General features: G+C 40.4%; 1 protein-coding gene across 6 annotated transcripts in view; it reads left to right on the top strand.

The window, feature by feature from the left end:
• The window catches only part of ralgapa2 (Ral GTPase activating protein catalytic subunit alpha 2), a 188,374-nt gene that overhangs the window by 99,414 nt on the left and 74,894 nt on the right, over positions 1-14,066 (top strand). For all 6 annotated transcript variants that reach the window (XM_077620367.1, XM_077620368.1, XM_077620361.1 and 3 more), the window contains exons 7-8: positions 1,669-1,878; positions 4,188-4,339. In XM_077620367.1, coding sequence (XP_077476493.1) covers positions 4,230-4,339 — 110 coding nt within the window. In that variant the 5' untranslated portion in view covers positions 1,669-1,878; positions 4,188-4,229. The remainder of the gene's footprint in view (positions 1-1,668; positions 1,879-4,187; positions 4,340-14,066) is intronic.

The raw sequence follows: 14,066 nt of genomic DNA, 5'->3' as shown, positions 1-14,066 counted from the left end.
ATGTATGATTTTTTTTAACTAAAATAATTGGCTTTTTTCTTTACAGAACTAATGACTGTCATTTTTGAAGATTTTCTAATTCATTTTTTCAACTACTTGCATTTTATCTGTTCTTAAGTGCCTCTAACACGAATGGAAACTTGTAAACTGCCCCTTAGTTTGCATCGCTTTTTGATTTTATACTTTTGAACTAAAAAGATTGGCTTCTTTTCGTTTTGTTGCCGATACCGAATTCCATTTTTTACCCAGAATTAATAATGGCGACATTTTCAAGTATATTTTTAAAAGTATTTTTTCAACAATTCGTATTCTACCAGTTCTTAAGTGCCGCTGGCATGAATGGAAACTTATAAACAGCCCCTAAATTTGAAGTTTCCACCTTCTTGAGATATATTGTCTTGGTCATACAACCATCATAAGTTTGACTAGACTTTGTAAACAGGCTTTGATTGACAGCAGGCCCGAGTGCATCTCAGGCTGGTCTTTGAGATGTCTAGATTTGGCACTGTGATTTCTACTTATCCCCAGGAGTAGGTCCGGGCAGCTCGTAGCTCGGCAGGAGGCTAATAGACTAGCCCAAAGGAGCCCCCCACCGAAGCTTGATGTATTGTGTCAATGTCTTGTCTACATTAAGGATCACATGCCACAATTTCGCGGTACAGCGGGGCTACTGGCCCCCCAACCCAGACTCTGATTGGCCAGTTGATGGATGGTGTTGACAGTTACAAGCTGAGTACCAAGTGGAGCAACACAAAGGTCAAGGTTGAGGCTGCCAGTGTGGTCTGATTAAGAATGCGAGGGTCTCCATGGCAGGAAAATGCTGTTTACTACCCGCTAATTATGCCGAGTGGCGACAAAGGCTATAGTCACTTGAAGCTGTGGGTTTTTTAACAACCATTGTATCCATATATTCAACATTTTTTCATAGAAAATGACTCAAGAACCACAGTATCATAGACAAGGGTGTCAAACTCGGGTTGGTCCCCTTAACGTCAACGCCATTTCATGTGGGCCGGACCATTTTAGATTTAATATCTAGATATTTTTTTGATTTTTCTAAATTGGATTAAAAGAACTGGATCAAAAGCCCTAAATAGTCCGTTTTTATAGATTTAAAGCATTGTTTATTTGAGATTTTCTTTCTTTGTAATGGAAAATGTCTTCTAATCATGTTTTTTTTTTTTCAAATGATGATTGATTTTAAAAAAGGGAAAATCAGGAAATGTAATGTACATCTATAACCATTAGAATTTGATATTAAAACAGAAAGTCGGCACTCATGATTTACTTTCTCGGGCCGCACAAAATGGTGCGGCGGGCCTGATTTGGCCCCCGGGCCGCCACTTTGACACCTGTGGATTAAAATATCAGCAAATTCCTCAAAAAAATGTATACCCCCCAAAAAACCTTAAAAAAAAAATTTAATGGAGTTTTTCATTCCTTCATTTTTTTTAGGCCAGAGTTCAAATCCAGTTACCAATGATGAGATAATGTCAAGATCCACGAGGACATTCTTTTGTACAGCCTGTTAAATAAAACATTTGTTCCCACTACAGACTCCTGCGGCGAGAACGACTTGACGATGAAGACATTTCTTGTCATTTTCCTCCAGTACTTCAGTGTAATTTCTTTTCTTTTTTTCTCCCTGCCCTCTATTTTTCCCTCCAGAGCTTGCAGTATGTGGCAGTTGGAATTGTGTGTTATTACCCAGCAGGAGACAATATCATTACCACATATTTGCTGTCAAGGGTCTGCAAAGAATGGTGCTGTCTTGGGCCTCAGTGATCTAACAACCTCACACAGGGCTTCGGAATTACCCACTCCTGGCTGGGGGAAGTCAAACACTACCAGTTAGAGAGAGGAGTGAACAAAACAGAGGTAACCTCTCTTCCCTCTTCAGTCTGTCTGTCTCTCTCTCGGTCGCTCTCGCTCTCTCAACAAGGTAAAATGAGAGGGACCTCCTATGCGCAAAATGGAGGATGTTATTCTCTGGCGGCTTGATCGAGCTAGATGTTTGCTTCAAGTGCAGCTACGTAGGTGTAGGCGGGCTCTGTATGGCATGATCTTTTCTCTTATTTTTTTTCTTATTATTTTGCCTCCAACAGAATAGTTGCATCCCATGTGGTGGATCATTAATGTTGAATGAACAGCGCATAATTATACTAGGGATGTCCCGATACAATTTTTTTGACTTCTGGCAATCCGATTTTTTTGAAGATAGGGTTTGCCGATACCCACCCGTCGCCAAAAAAGAATGCAAAATGGAATGTCGCAAGTAAATGATAAATCACTCTGTATTAAAGTCAAGAAATGTTGTGTTTACAATGATCCGTTACTGTTATTAGTTTCTAAAAAGACATGGCGGCTATGTTTGCTTCATGGTTTATTGCAGCCGAAAAGCATATCGTATTTTGCCGTTTAATATACCCGAAAAAATGATTGGTTATAAAAATAAAATAAATGGTTTTTGCTTTTTTGAGCCTCCCATTTGTGCGCCATTTGATCTACCCCTGCTGTTTAATATACCCGGGTATATTAAACAGCAACTCAGCTTTTTTAGCAAGATTTGTATGGTGTTCATGGGGGCATAATTATAGATACTTAAGTTCATTAAAATTCCAAGTCAGACTTTATTCAGCTGTAAGTAGTTTTAACCTGAGCAGTAAGTAGTTTGCAGTAGTTCTGCAAAACTTTGATGCACCCCGTCATGGCATAAAGAGTCCGTAGTGGATCGTACCTTCCCGTTTGTGTGCCATTTAATATACCCCTGCCGTTTAATATATCCGGGTATATTAAATGGGGGGTATGTTAAACAGCAAAATACGGTAACACAATAATACGTCGTTTATCAAAATAGGTTCCAAGGTGTGCCCCAATTGGTGAATAAACGCGATGTAAGCACAGTCTTTTTATGGTGTCTTTTTAATATTATTCTGTACTAATGCCAGTAAAAATACTGTGACTTGCTTTTTCCCCCTATTTCATGCTTATATTAGTGTTCCGACACTATTAACTTTTCATATATCATTGGTGATACTCCAAAACTTTTCGTATTGTGCGCCAATACCAATAATGAGTATTGAATTGGGACATCATTAATAATTACCAGCCTTTCTATCATGTTTTTTACCCCCCCCCTGATTAGTTTGACACTGTTTCCCGCAATAGCAGGTTTGAGAATGAAGCCGGCAGATTACGTCTGGAGAAAATAACTTCAGAATGGACAAAGCTTCCTTTTCAGAAAGACTACTTTTCAGACGGCAACAATATCTTTCTTATGAGACAAATAGAATTGCTATCATTTCCGTTGACAGCGTACAACAAACAGACGAGCAGTTTATGCATACTGAGTGACACAGCCGTCTATTTTCTTTCCTGGAAAAACAGGCAATCCACACTCTTGCAATTGAACCGCAAATGAGGAGTGAAAAACTGCCTCTCCATCTGCAATGTATGATTGCGCTTGCATATTTCATCACACTTAAAGAGGCCACCCAAACAGTGTCAGAGCCATATAGCCATATAGTAAAAAAAAAAAGGCCTATATATTATTGTACCTCCAACAATTCTCCATCTCATCTATGTATAGTGGATTTTGTTAAGGAGTAAACGCAATGAAGTGTTTTAGACGTGTCCATTGAAATTCTAATCACAGGAAAGCGAGAATAAGGTCAAGCAAAAAGAAAAGAGTGGATGTACTTCCAATTTGCTGCTTAAAGTAAGCTCTTTACAATTTTCCATTTAATTATTGTTCCAGCATTTACGGAAGCGCTAGTAATATCCCAGATCGTGCGTCAGCAAGACGCGTTATCTGGCAAGATATGAAATTAGAACACCTTACAAACAGAGAGCACTCAAAGACACGAGCAGATGAGAAGATAGGAAAACGTTTTTAAATCTTTGCCACTGAATTAACCCGATTCTAATGGAATTTAGGGTAGATAACATGGAACATGACTGTTTTCTTTCAAGGCGATACACAAAATGGAAGCGCTACAGATTGATTTCCATTTCCTTCCGTGATGCCTTGGCTCCTCTGCGCATAATTTCATAATTTCAGATGATGCGATACAGCATTAATAGTTCCTATCTTATCTTGTCACTTGTAGCAGTTGTTGGAGAGGATATGATTAGCTGAACAATAGCATGAGTAATGCACTTCATCAAGGCTATCCATTTTTTTTAAGGCAAAGAAGGTGAAAAGGAGCCGGAAGGACCACAAAGCAGACATGACAACAATCAAATGGTACCGCGGTGTCACCGAAAATTGTCTCAGAAGCCATTCAACACCGGCCGGATTCAGAAAAAATGGCAGCCAGCCACCGCACGAGATTGGCAGGTATTGTTCTTTAGATCTAACTTTTTTGCTCCAACAACTTCCTTGCGCGAGATTGTCCAATGAGCATCCACTACCGCCTCCTGCGTTATGATCAACCTGCAAGACCACCAATAAAAGTGGCTTTATCGTTCGACCTGATTGGCTGCAGATGAGTCATAATCATAATAGCCTAAAGAAGGAAACTATCAGACCAGATCCGATCTTATTGTCAAGCGATCTACCCATAGTACTTTGCCAATCTACTGTTAGATTACGATCAATGTATTGAGCATCCCTGGTTTAGAGGTAAACATCCAAAAGTGAAAGCATGGCTCCGAAGTAGAATCTTTAGACTGGTTAGATGCACCATTAAACCCTTTAAAATCAGCTCCTCCCACCACTGACTAAAAACAAACGTGGCTCTCATGGTATCAATAGGCACTACTTATACGAAACAATAGCCCATTGAGGACCTCCAGTTTCCTCATCATTGAACATCAAAGATGAATGAACCCTGGCTGACAGATTGGTTCTGGACTCTGACATCCACAAAAAATTCCACATCATTCACATCCAGCTAATCTAGGCTGCCCTAACAGGTGCCATGTCACCCCTCAGTGCAGCAAAGGCCACCGATGAGTGCGACCGGCCGACCATCTTTTTCCGGGATGGTGTCGGCAAAGTAAAATGTTTCTACATGAAAAAAATCCAAGTTACGAAACCACTTAATTTCGTAAGTAGAGGTACCACTGAATTTCATATATACATATTGGTATTCTTTGATCATGGTTTTGGAGATAGTATTAAGGATCTTACAATATAGTTGGAACAAATTCAAGTTTTTACATATAAAATGCGTCTACTTACAAAATATTACGAAACCAATCCTAGAATGAATTCATTTCATAAATAGAGGTACCACCATTTTTCAATTCAGTGATTGGCTTGTACTACTCTATAAAGAGATTATGCCTCTTTCACTTCTTAAATCTGGCAAGGCAAGCCAGTATTGAGCATTTGAATGTGTAGACTCCCAAGATAAGATGACACGGCAGATGGATGTGTGCTTTATAGTGGCAGCTCACTGAGAACTTGTCTTTTTGACTGCGTAATGAGAAGCCTTTACCCCGAGTGCCCCATGGCTTCATTTCTACTCACGTCGACTATCTGGAGTGACTGTCTCTCAGTGACATCTCACACCGAGGCGTCACACAAAACAGCTGCTGAATATCTAAATAGGATCACCTGGGAAATTTGCTCTGATAAATCTCTCTTGGGATCACCTGTTTTGAATATTTGATATCGCTCGCATATGTTCTCGCCTACCTCAGGGTGGCGAGGCAACTCCGATTACTGATATTCAGAGTGATGAGATAGCAGAAAACTAAATTCCTTTTTGATTGTGGCCAAAGCTCACCAATTGACACACTTGTTTGAGTGAGGCAATATGCATGGGCAACTTTGGAGAATACCGCTTTTGCTTGATTTGCTCTGTTTTGCATCAGTAACGTACTTCCATCATTCAAAATCAAACATCTTTTTCTGCGTGCCACGTTTAATAATATTTTTGTAGTGTGTAGATCATAGGTGTAAAAGTGGCGGTCCGGGGGCCAAATCTGGCCCGCCACATCGTTTTGTGTGGCCCGGGAAAGTAAATCATGAGTGCCGACTTTGTTTTAGGATCAAATTAAAATGAAGAGTATAGATGTATATTAAATTTCCTGATTTTCCCCCTTTTAAATCAATAATTGTAATTTTTTAATCAATTTTTCTATGTTTTTAGTTCAAAAATCATTTTGTAAAATCTAAAAATATAAAAAAAGCTAAAATAAACATTGTTTTAGATCTATAAAAAAACTGAATATTCAGGGCTTTTAATCCAGTTCTTTTAATCCATTTATAAATAAATAAAAATCTAAATATTATATCTAAAATGGTCCGGCCCACATAAAATCGAGTTGACGTTAACGCGGCCCGCGAACCAACCCGAGTCTGACACCCTTGGTCTAGAAGATAGAATATTCATGTTAGCCGACATACTAACTAATGACATTTCCCACAATGCCTCTGGCTACGGAAGCCTGTTACGCCCAAATAGCTGCGTGATTTCCAACTTTGTTCCCAACCACGGCCCACTTACAAGCGAACCAAGACCACCTAACCTCCCCAGCAAGGCCAAAAACCAGCTTCTTGGTCCGCACCAGAATTCGCTAGTTTATATTCACACCAGCCCAATCGGTGACTACCACCGACTTTTTAGTTTCTTTCAGGGCCGAACAGGGCCAGTAGGCATGCCGCTATTAGCCCAAGGGCCTTACTTTGGACACCTTTGATTTACATAGGTAAAATTTCAAAATTGACACTATAGCGTTCGCCCCGAAAACCCCAAAAACGGCACACACCATAGTTTTAAATGAATCCAGGTGGATGCCGCGAGCCACACTGTGAGTGTTTGTACTTGTGCGACATTTTGTGACAGCAGACCTCCCCGAGGAGCACTAGCAATCACTCCATTTGGCATCTGCCGCCGCACAGCTTATATTGTCATTCCCCAGTTTGAAGGAACCTTGAACAGCTTCAAAGATCTTTTCAAAGCCTTAATCCTAATAGGTCGCGGTTTGTTCTGTCACATCAAAAAGGGGGGCGAGAGGAGGGAGGAGGCATAATGCATCCGGGCTTGGCAAAGATTCTTAAGGGCAGAAGATTGGCAGAGGATTTGCGGGACTCCAATCGGAAATATCGGCCACAGAATGCCTGCTGTAATAGATATGAAATAGGTCTTCTCAACGGCTTGAAAGGCTGACATTTTCAGAAAGTTTGCCGCGAGAAGGCCCTTTTATTCCCCGCCATCTATCTGCGTTTGTACTGCCACCTTGTCTATAGTGCAAGTTTGCAAGTGTCACTCTGACAGGTTACAGAAAAGGATTGGACATTTTCGATTTTTTTTTTCCTCCCACTTTCCACTTCTTTGCTTTTTTTTTTATTGAACGCTGCCGCTGAGAGACCAATTGAGTCAGAAGCTATTTAAGAAGCCTGTCTAACACCTGGCACTCAAGTTAAAAATATATATATTCAGCACTTCTTTCATGAGCCTATTCTGGCTTAAATGAAGTCTGAGCCTTTTTTTACAACTCTTTATCATTTATAGCTCTATATTACTATAGACTATGCATAAAATACATATTCTCATTGCAGTTGTTGCCATAATTACTACTTCAAGTATCTTTACTGGAATACCACCGGCAAATATCAATAAAGTGACAGGTTCGTACGAAAAAAACTACAGTGGTACCTCGACCTAAGATCAGCTCTACCTTCGACATGCTCGAGGTATGATGAAAAATTTGAATTCAGTTTTCTGTAAAGTTACATTAAACGTATGTTTGAGTCTGTCTGTATATATTAATCCAAGTTAATTTAAATTTGTTTGTTCGGTTACGAGTGCGTTGCCGTGAATCATTATGAATCATTGTTAAGCATACAGATTTTAGGTCTCAAAATAACAGCATTTTCAAGTGAATTACTGTAAGTTAAAACTAGTCTGAAGTAAAACGACACACCCAATGAACACACAATCATTCAGAAACAATCCGTTTTTGCAGGGTGAGACTATCAACTACTGGCATTTTTAGTCATTGACAGATTTAACAAGGAATAACTTTGGATGCAAATAATAGGGAATAATTAATGGGGCAGCTGTCTGCTAAAATGTCAGCCCTTCTTGAGATATGTCATTATACGTTAAATGCATTTGGCATCTGTTTGGTGATGCTTGTATATGTGTGTAAAATTGATTATGAATATTATTGCTCATATTGTGGCGATAAGGCAGATTCTTTACTATGAGAAAAAGGGTTCTGTCACCCTCATTATTTTTGTCAACATGATTATTTTTGAAAGAATGAATGTGACTGCAGATAAAAAAATTGAACAAAATGCAGTAGTACATGTACTCGATTACACAACCAAAAATGTTGGTGCCCATGTGTTGGGAAAAAAGCATTTTATAGTGTATGTACAGTATAAAGTGCTTGTCAGGGAAAACAACTCCATTGGCCAGATCGGACACCCTTGCGGGCCACTTTTGGTCCACGGGCCGTATGTTTGTCACCCCTAGCCTTCTGCTTTTTCTTATTATATTCGTTATTTTTCATTATTTCCTCCTTTGTCCGCTCATCCGTTTAGTCATCTCCAGCTCTCCTTGCACTCGAGCAATCGTAATCTCTCTTGGACACCCGTTGAATGGATTCCAAACAAGCAAGAGCTGCATTTCTGCTTTATAGTGTGTATCAAAAAATCATCCCAGGTATTAACGAGATAAGAAAAAACATTGGCACGGCGCGCCGCGTCCGATAAAGTTGAAATCGAGTCTGCCAAAGCATATAGTAAGCGCGAGACGTGCTAGACCATAAGTGTCACTTGTGTGTTTACTCCTCACCTCTCTGACACTTTATCAGCTCTGAAGGTGTCTCTGGTGGATTTGGCCTCATCGACCCGGCGGACAAAGAGATCGGCTCTGTGTTTTAACAGCGCACAAGTGTCCGGCTAATTAGGTGCTCATGGGAAAGCCGGCATTGATTTTCTGTCTGCCCCCCAGAAAGAAACAAGGCTGTTTGTCTTTTTCTAATGATGCACAGCGCGCCATTGATAACGGCGATAAAAAGGCCAGAGGTGTAACATAAGTAAAGCTGAATGCACTATACCCGTGGGAACCCATACGTAATGGCGCCATTTAACTCGATTGGCTTTTCAGGGAATATATCGGCGCTTTCCGCTCTGGAGTAAACAAAGTTTTCGCCTGGTGTTGTCTGAGAAAAACATATCTTTCCAGGGAAGGAAAAACAAACTAACATGAAATCCCTCTTGTGCTTGTTATTTCACTTTTTTTTTTCCTTTTGGGCTATGAATAACACACAGGACAACGTGACAATGCAGACATACACAAACAGTTTACGCCGCCAGAGAGGAAGCGAATTTTGCCCGAGAACTTATTAACGACCTCGTATTTTCCGGATCCTGGGCTAGAATATAAATCCAATTGGAGAAATGGTGGCAACTTACGTGGCGTCTCAGACATGGCGTTTTTCTAGAATATAAACTAGCCAAAGATGGCATCGCCTTTCCATAAATTCTGCGCGAGGTGGGGAACTTGGATTTGCTGGGCAGGCAGAGAATAAATAATGGTTTCAGTATCACGTCGGACACTGTTGCAGCCACCCGCTGATCCAGGCACACAGGTAGAGCCAACGGGGGTGACACACGGCCATTCAATCTGCCAGGAAACTAATCAGTGGAAGGGATGAACTCCAAGCTTATCGGAGGGGGTCACGGATGTCGATGGAGGAGGCGGCATTGGGATAGCGGCTATATTTATTTATTTTTCACACGCCAGAGTGAGACTAACCCCTCGAATGGAAAAATACACCAGTCTCCACGTGTAAGGTTGGGAGAGCGGCAACCTCCGAGAGGTGAAGGAAGCTCAGTGTGAACCACCTACGCGGGGACTGAACTTGCCGGAGTGGGCTCGGCTTAACTATGATATCATATCTCGCTCGCCGATGGCGATGTGACAGCTGAAGTATGGGCCATAGAACGGTGGGCGGTTTGATCCAGAATAATCATACGATTGGCCATTTAAGCGAATGGGCATTGTATCGCGTAGGTGTCTGTGTTGCGATCCGTATCGCGATACACGGGTCGCAATCGCGGTGAATATGCGAGGAATCCGATTTTTGTACATAAAAAAAATCTAACTGGACATAAAAATATATTTATATCAATATAATCCTGAAACATCATTCCAGACGAAAGTATAAATATGTTAGTTTTATGTTTGAACAACCAATGGCCCTTATTTTACGGTGTCTGGCATCTGGGTGCTGTCAACAAGTGGACGGTAGTGGAACTGCAGCCATCATATTGCTTATTTCCCGTGACCGGACGTTTGGTCGCCGGACGTTTGGTCGCCCGGACGTTTGGTAGCCCGGACATTTGGTCGCCCGGACGTTTGGTCGCCCGGGTGAATATAATTTTGAGAGCTGGTTTCAACAGTAGATATTTAGATATTAAATTCTCTCTCTCATGACTATAATTTTGAGAGCTGGTTTCAACAGTAAACTCTCTGTCATGTTGTCAAACGTCCGGCGACCAAACGTCCGGGCGACCAAACGTCCGGGCGACCAAACGTCCGGGCGACCAAACGTCCGGGCGACCAAACGTCCGGGCGACCAAACGTCCGGGCGACCAAACGTCCGGGCGACCAAACGTCCGGGCGACCAAACGTCCGAGTACCCTTATTTCCACCCGAAACACACGTTTTGATGCGAGAATTGCGCAACGTAATATCATGATATATCGCAGACTCACTTTTTTGAAATGCCTTTAGTATTGCGCCAAAAGGTACCCCCCCACCCAACAACCAATTCATTCATTTAACAGATAAATGCAGTCTTTGAAACGCAAGGCCACCGAGCAAGTGCGTCGTCCGTCTTTAAATTCAAGAATGTCTCAGTGTGGAGACACAATGTTGAATGGAAGCATTATTTCAGCCCCTTAACTGATCACCGTTGGAAACCAGTCGGTATCAGCTTTTAAAGGCGCACGGCTGTAATTCAGAAGGTGATGCCACATCTTAACAAAATCCAATTAAAAAGTGCAGGCGTTTCAATTAAACGTCCCCCGGCTTGCCGCGACGGTGTCTCACCGCGAGCAAAATTGGAATCAGATTAGGGAGAGAACCTGAAGAACTATTTTTCAGCTTAATATGGATCACACATTCCAAATGGAGGCCCCTGTCATGCACACTGCAGAAGAAAAATCGCTTTTCTTTGCCAGAACGCCTGGTGTAATTCTCCCGGCCTTATTAATTTCACAGCTGATTACCTGGAAGATACAAAATGCTGTCAGCAGAGAGTTTTAATTAAGTAAAGCATATTCTGCAGTGAGTACCTTATGTGAAACATTTGCCTTATAATGCTCTTGTTTTAATTACTTCAGAGTGCCCCCTCATTAACCTCCATGGAAATGTGCTCCAATCCCCCCCGTGTGCATCATGAACACGAGCTTTAGCAATTGCTCCATCTTTTTCACGACATGACATATATGATGCTTTACTTTATTAGTACAATTAGGCTTTTGAATTATTGTATATATTACTTTCATTCAGAGGTTTGGTTAAGGTCTGACTAAATGTTTTAGGGAAAAAAATAGGTTATGTATGTGGATGTTGGGATGTTGTTGTTGAAAACATTTGATGGCTGAAGACACTGTGACGACCCCTGGTGGAAAATGAAAAATAGACTAGATGGGCTTTTGTTTTTGTATTCATTTTATGGAAGTTGACAAATATTTATTCGGTTTTTTAAATTTTCCTGGAGAAAAAGAAATATTCCTCTTATGCTATTTATTGTATAATAATCCAAACTTTAGTTTGAATTTTAGGGATGAAGTACATTTAAAAAACAAAACAAAAAGGTTTATATTATTGTCATTGCCGTTGCGGATGTTTTTTTTAACATTAATTCAAACGCGCAAGATCCTTTCATTATGTCCAATCAAATTACATTTTTAAAGTATTCAAATATATATTAATAAACAATCTGGAAAATTGTTTGCAACCTTTTCATACCACGAGGATGGATGACAAATTTGCACTATTTTCCATTAGATGCAACAATTTAATTCATCCTCATAATTTTAAAATGATGAAAATAATTCAACACAACTGCAAATTATTCTTATTTTTATAATTTTATCATTATACCTCAGGCTAGGTGTATGATCAAATATCCCACTGTCCACCCAACCCTTCTTTAATGTGGTTTAGCTGGATACATTAGCTTTTAATGGCACTTAATTCTGGAAAAGGGAAATCTATAACCACATAAGGAGAAAAGTCAAGTATTTCCAAGCTCTTTGTAGGAACAATTTAGAGGCGACAAGTGCTTTTCAAACCTTGGATTACACACAGCCTGGTGGTGAGAAGACCAGTTTACATTTGTGGGCTTGCAGTGCCACCCTTTGGTCACCAGGCATTTAACACCACTAAATCCAAGACCAGTAGAAGAACCACAAAACTGCATTTTTACTCAATGAGTGTCCTACTAGTTGATCTCTGTATGCAAGGCCTTGTCAAATACCACAGCAGTGAATGGTCTATGCACATAAATCTGAATCATATGACCCCTCCTCACATCCTAGCAGATCCTAGAAAAGATTTCATCTCGCTGTTGTTGTTGAAAGATTATCGATGGTCCATGTTATCTCAGATAATAAGCTGCACTTGAACAACAGGGCAGGTTTGGCAAGACTGAGCGATGATTACGGCGGTGATTACTCCTTCCTCAGAATGGCCCACTTCAGATAATGAGTGTCATAGCAAACTGCAGGCCAAAGGCGGATTTCCCTCTTTTTACTCTTTAGCATCAGCTTTCTCGCAACCTCTTTAGTTTCCTTGGAGCAATCTTTAATTTAAAAAAAAAGAAGACACAATCACTTCAACAACACTGGGAACGATCAATATTTTTCCAACCTGCACTTAAATCACTTGGTTTTTGCCTTTGTAATCATTTACGGAGTCAGAATTTGCCCCCCCTGTTCTAATATTTAGGGTAGGGGTGTCAGACTCGGGTTGGTTCGCGGGCCGCTTTAACGTCAACACGATTTCATCGTCAGGACCATTTTAGATATAATATTTAGATTTTTTTAAATAAATGGATTAAAAGAACTGGATTAAATGCCCTGAATATTCAGTTTTTTATAGCTCTAAAACAATGTTTATTTGAGCTTTTTTAATATAGTTTAAGATTTTACAAAATGATTTTTGAACTAAAAACACATAAAAATGGATAAAAAATTATTATTATTGATTTAAAAGGGGGAAAATCAGGAAATTTAATATACATCTATACTCTTCATTTTAATTTGATCCTAAAACAGAAAGTCGGCACTCATGATTTACTTTCCCGGGCCACACAAAATGATGCGGTGGGCCAGATTTGGCCCCCGGGCCGCCACTTTGACACGTGATTTAGGGTGATTGTCACATTGGGTTGCAATCTGGTGTTTTTTGCAGCGTGGGTTTACTTTTTCTTGTTTCAAATGGCTTGGGCGCCCTCCTGTGTTCATGTAGCCATGCCTTATAAATAATATAAACCCCTCTTTCTTCCGAGCCGCTTATCCTCGCGAGGGTGCCGCAGCCTATCCCAGCTAACCATGGGTATTAGGAGGGCAACACCTTGAATTGGTTGCCGACCAATCGCGGGGCGAAAGGTAAAAACCAAGCGTATACTTGTATCTATGAACATTATGGATTATTCAATCAACCTAGCATGCACGTTTTAGGGGTCTGGGAGGAATTCGGAGTACCCGGAGAAAACCCACGTAGATTCTTACTAGTGTTTTACTTGAGTAAAATGTCACCAATGTAACAGTGCTTTTACTTGAGTAGATTTTTGTTGGTACTGTTCCCACTCCTAATTAAAAGCATGTCAGTAAGTAATAGTATTATACCACAGGTGTCAAAGTGGCGGCCCTGGGGCCAAATCTGGCCCGCCGCATCATTTTGTACGGCCCGAGTAGGTAAATCATGAGTGCCAAATGTCTGTTTTAGGATCAAATTCAAATGAAAATTATAGATGTATATTTCCTGATTTTCCCCTTTTAAATCAATAATTGCAATTTTTTTAACCATTTTTTTTCTTTTGGTGTTTTTAGGTCAAAAAGCATTTTGTAAAATCTAAAAATAAAT

The sequence above is a fragment of the Stigmatopora argus genome, chromosome 15 (genome assembly GCF_051989625.1).
Source record: "Stigmatopora argus isolate UIUO_Sarg chromosome 15, RoL_Sarg_1.0, whole genome shotgun sequence".
In the NCBI taxonomy this organism is placed as follows: Eukaryota; Metazoa; Chordata; class Actinopteri; order Syngnathiformes; family Syngnathidae; genus Stigmatopora; species Stigmatopora argus.
The sequence above is the reverse complement of the archived record's forward strand: the minus strand, read 5'-3'. Positions and strand labels throughout refer to the sequence as shown.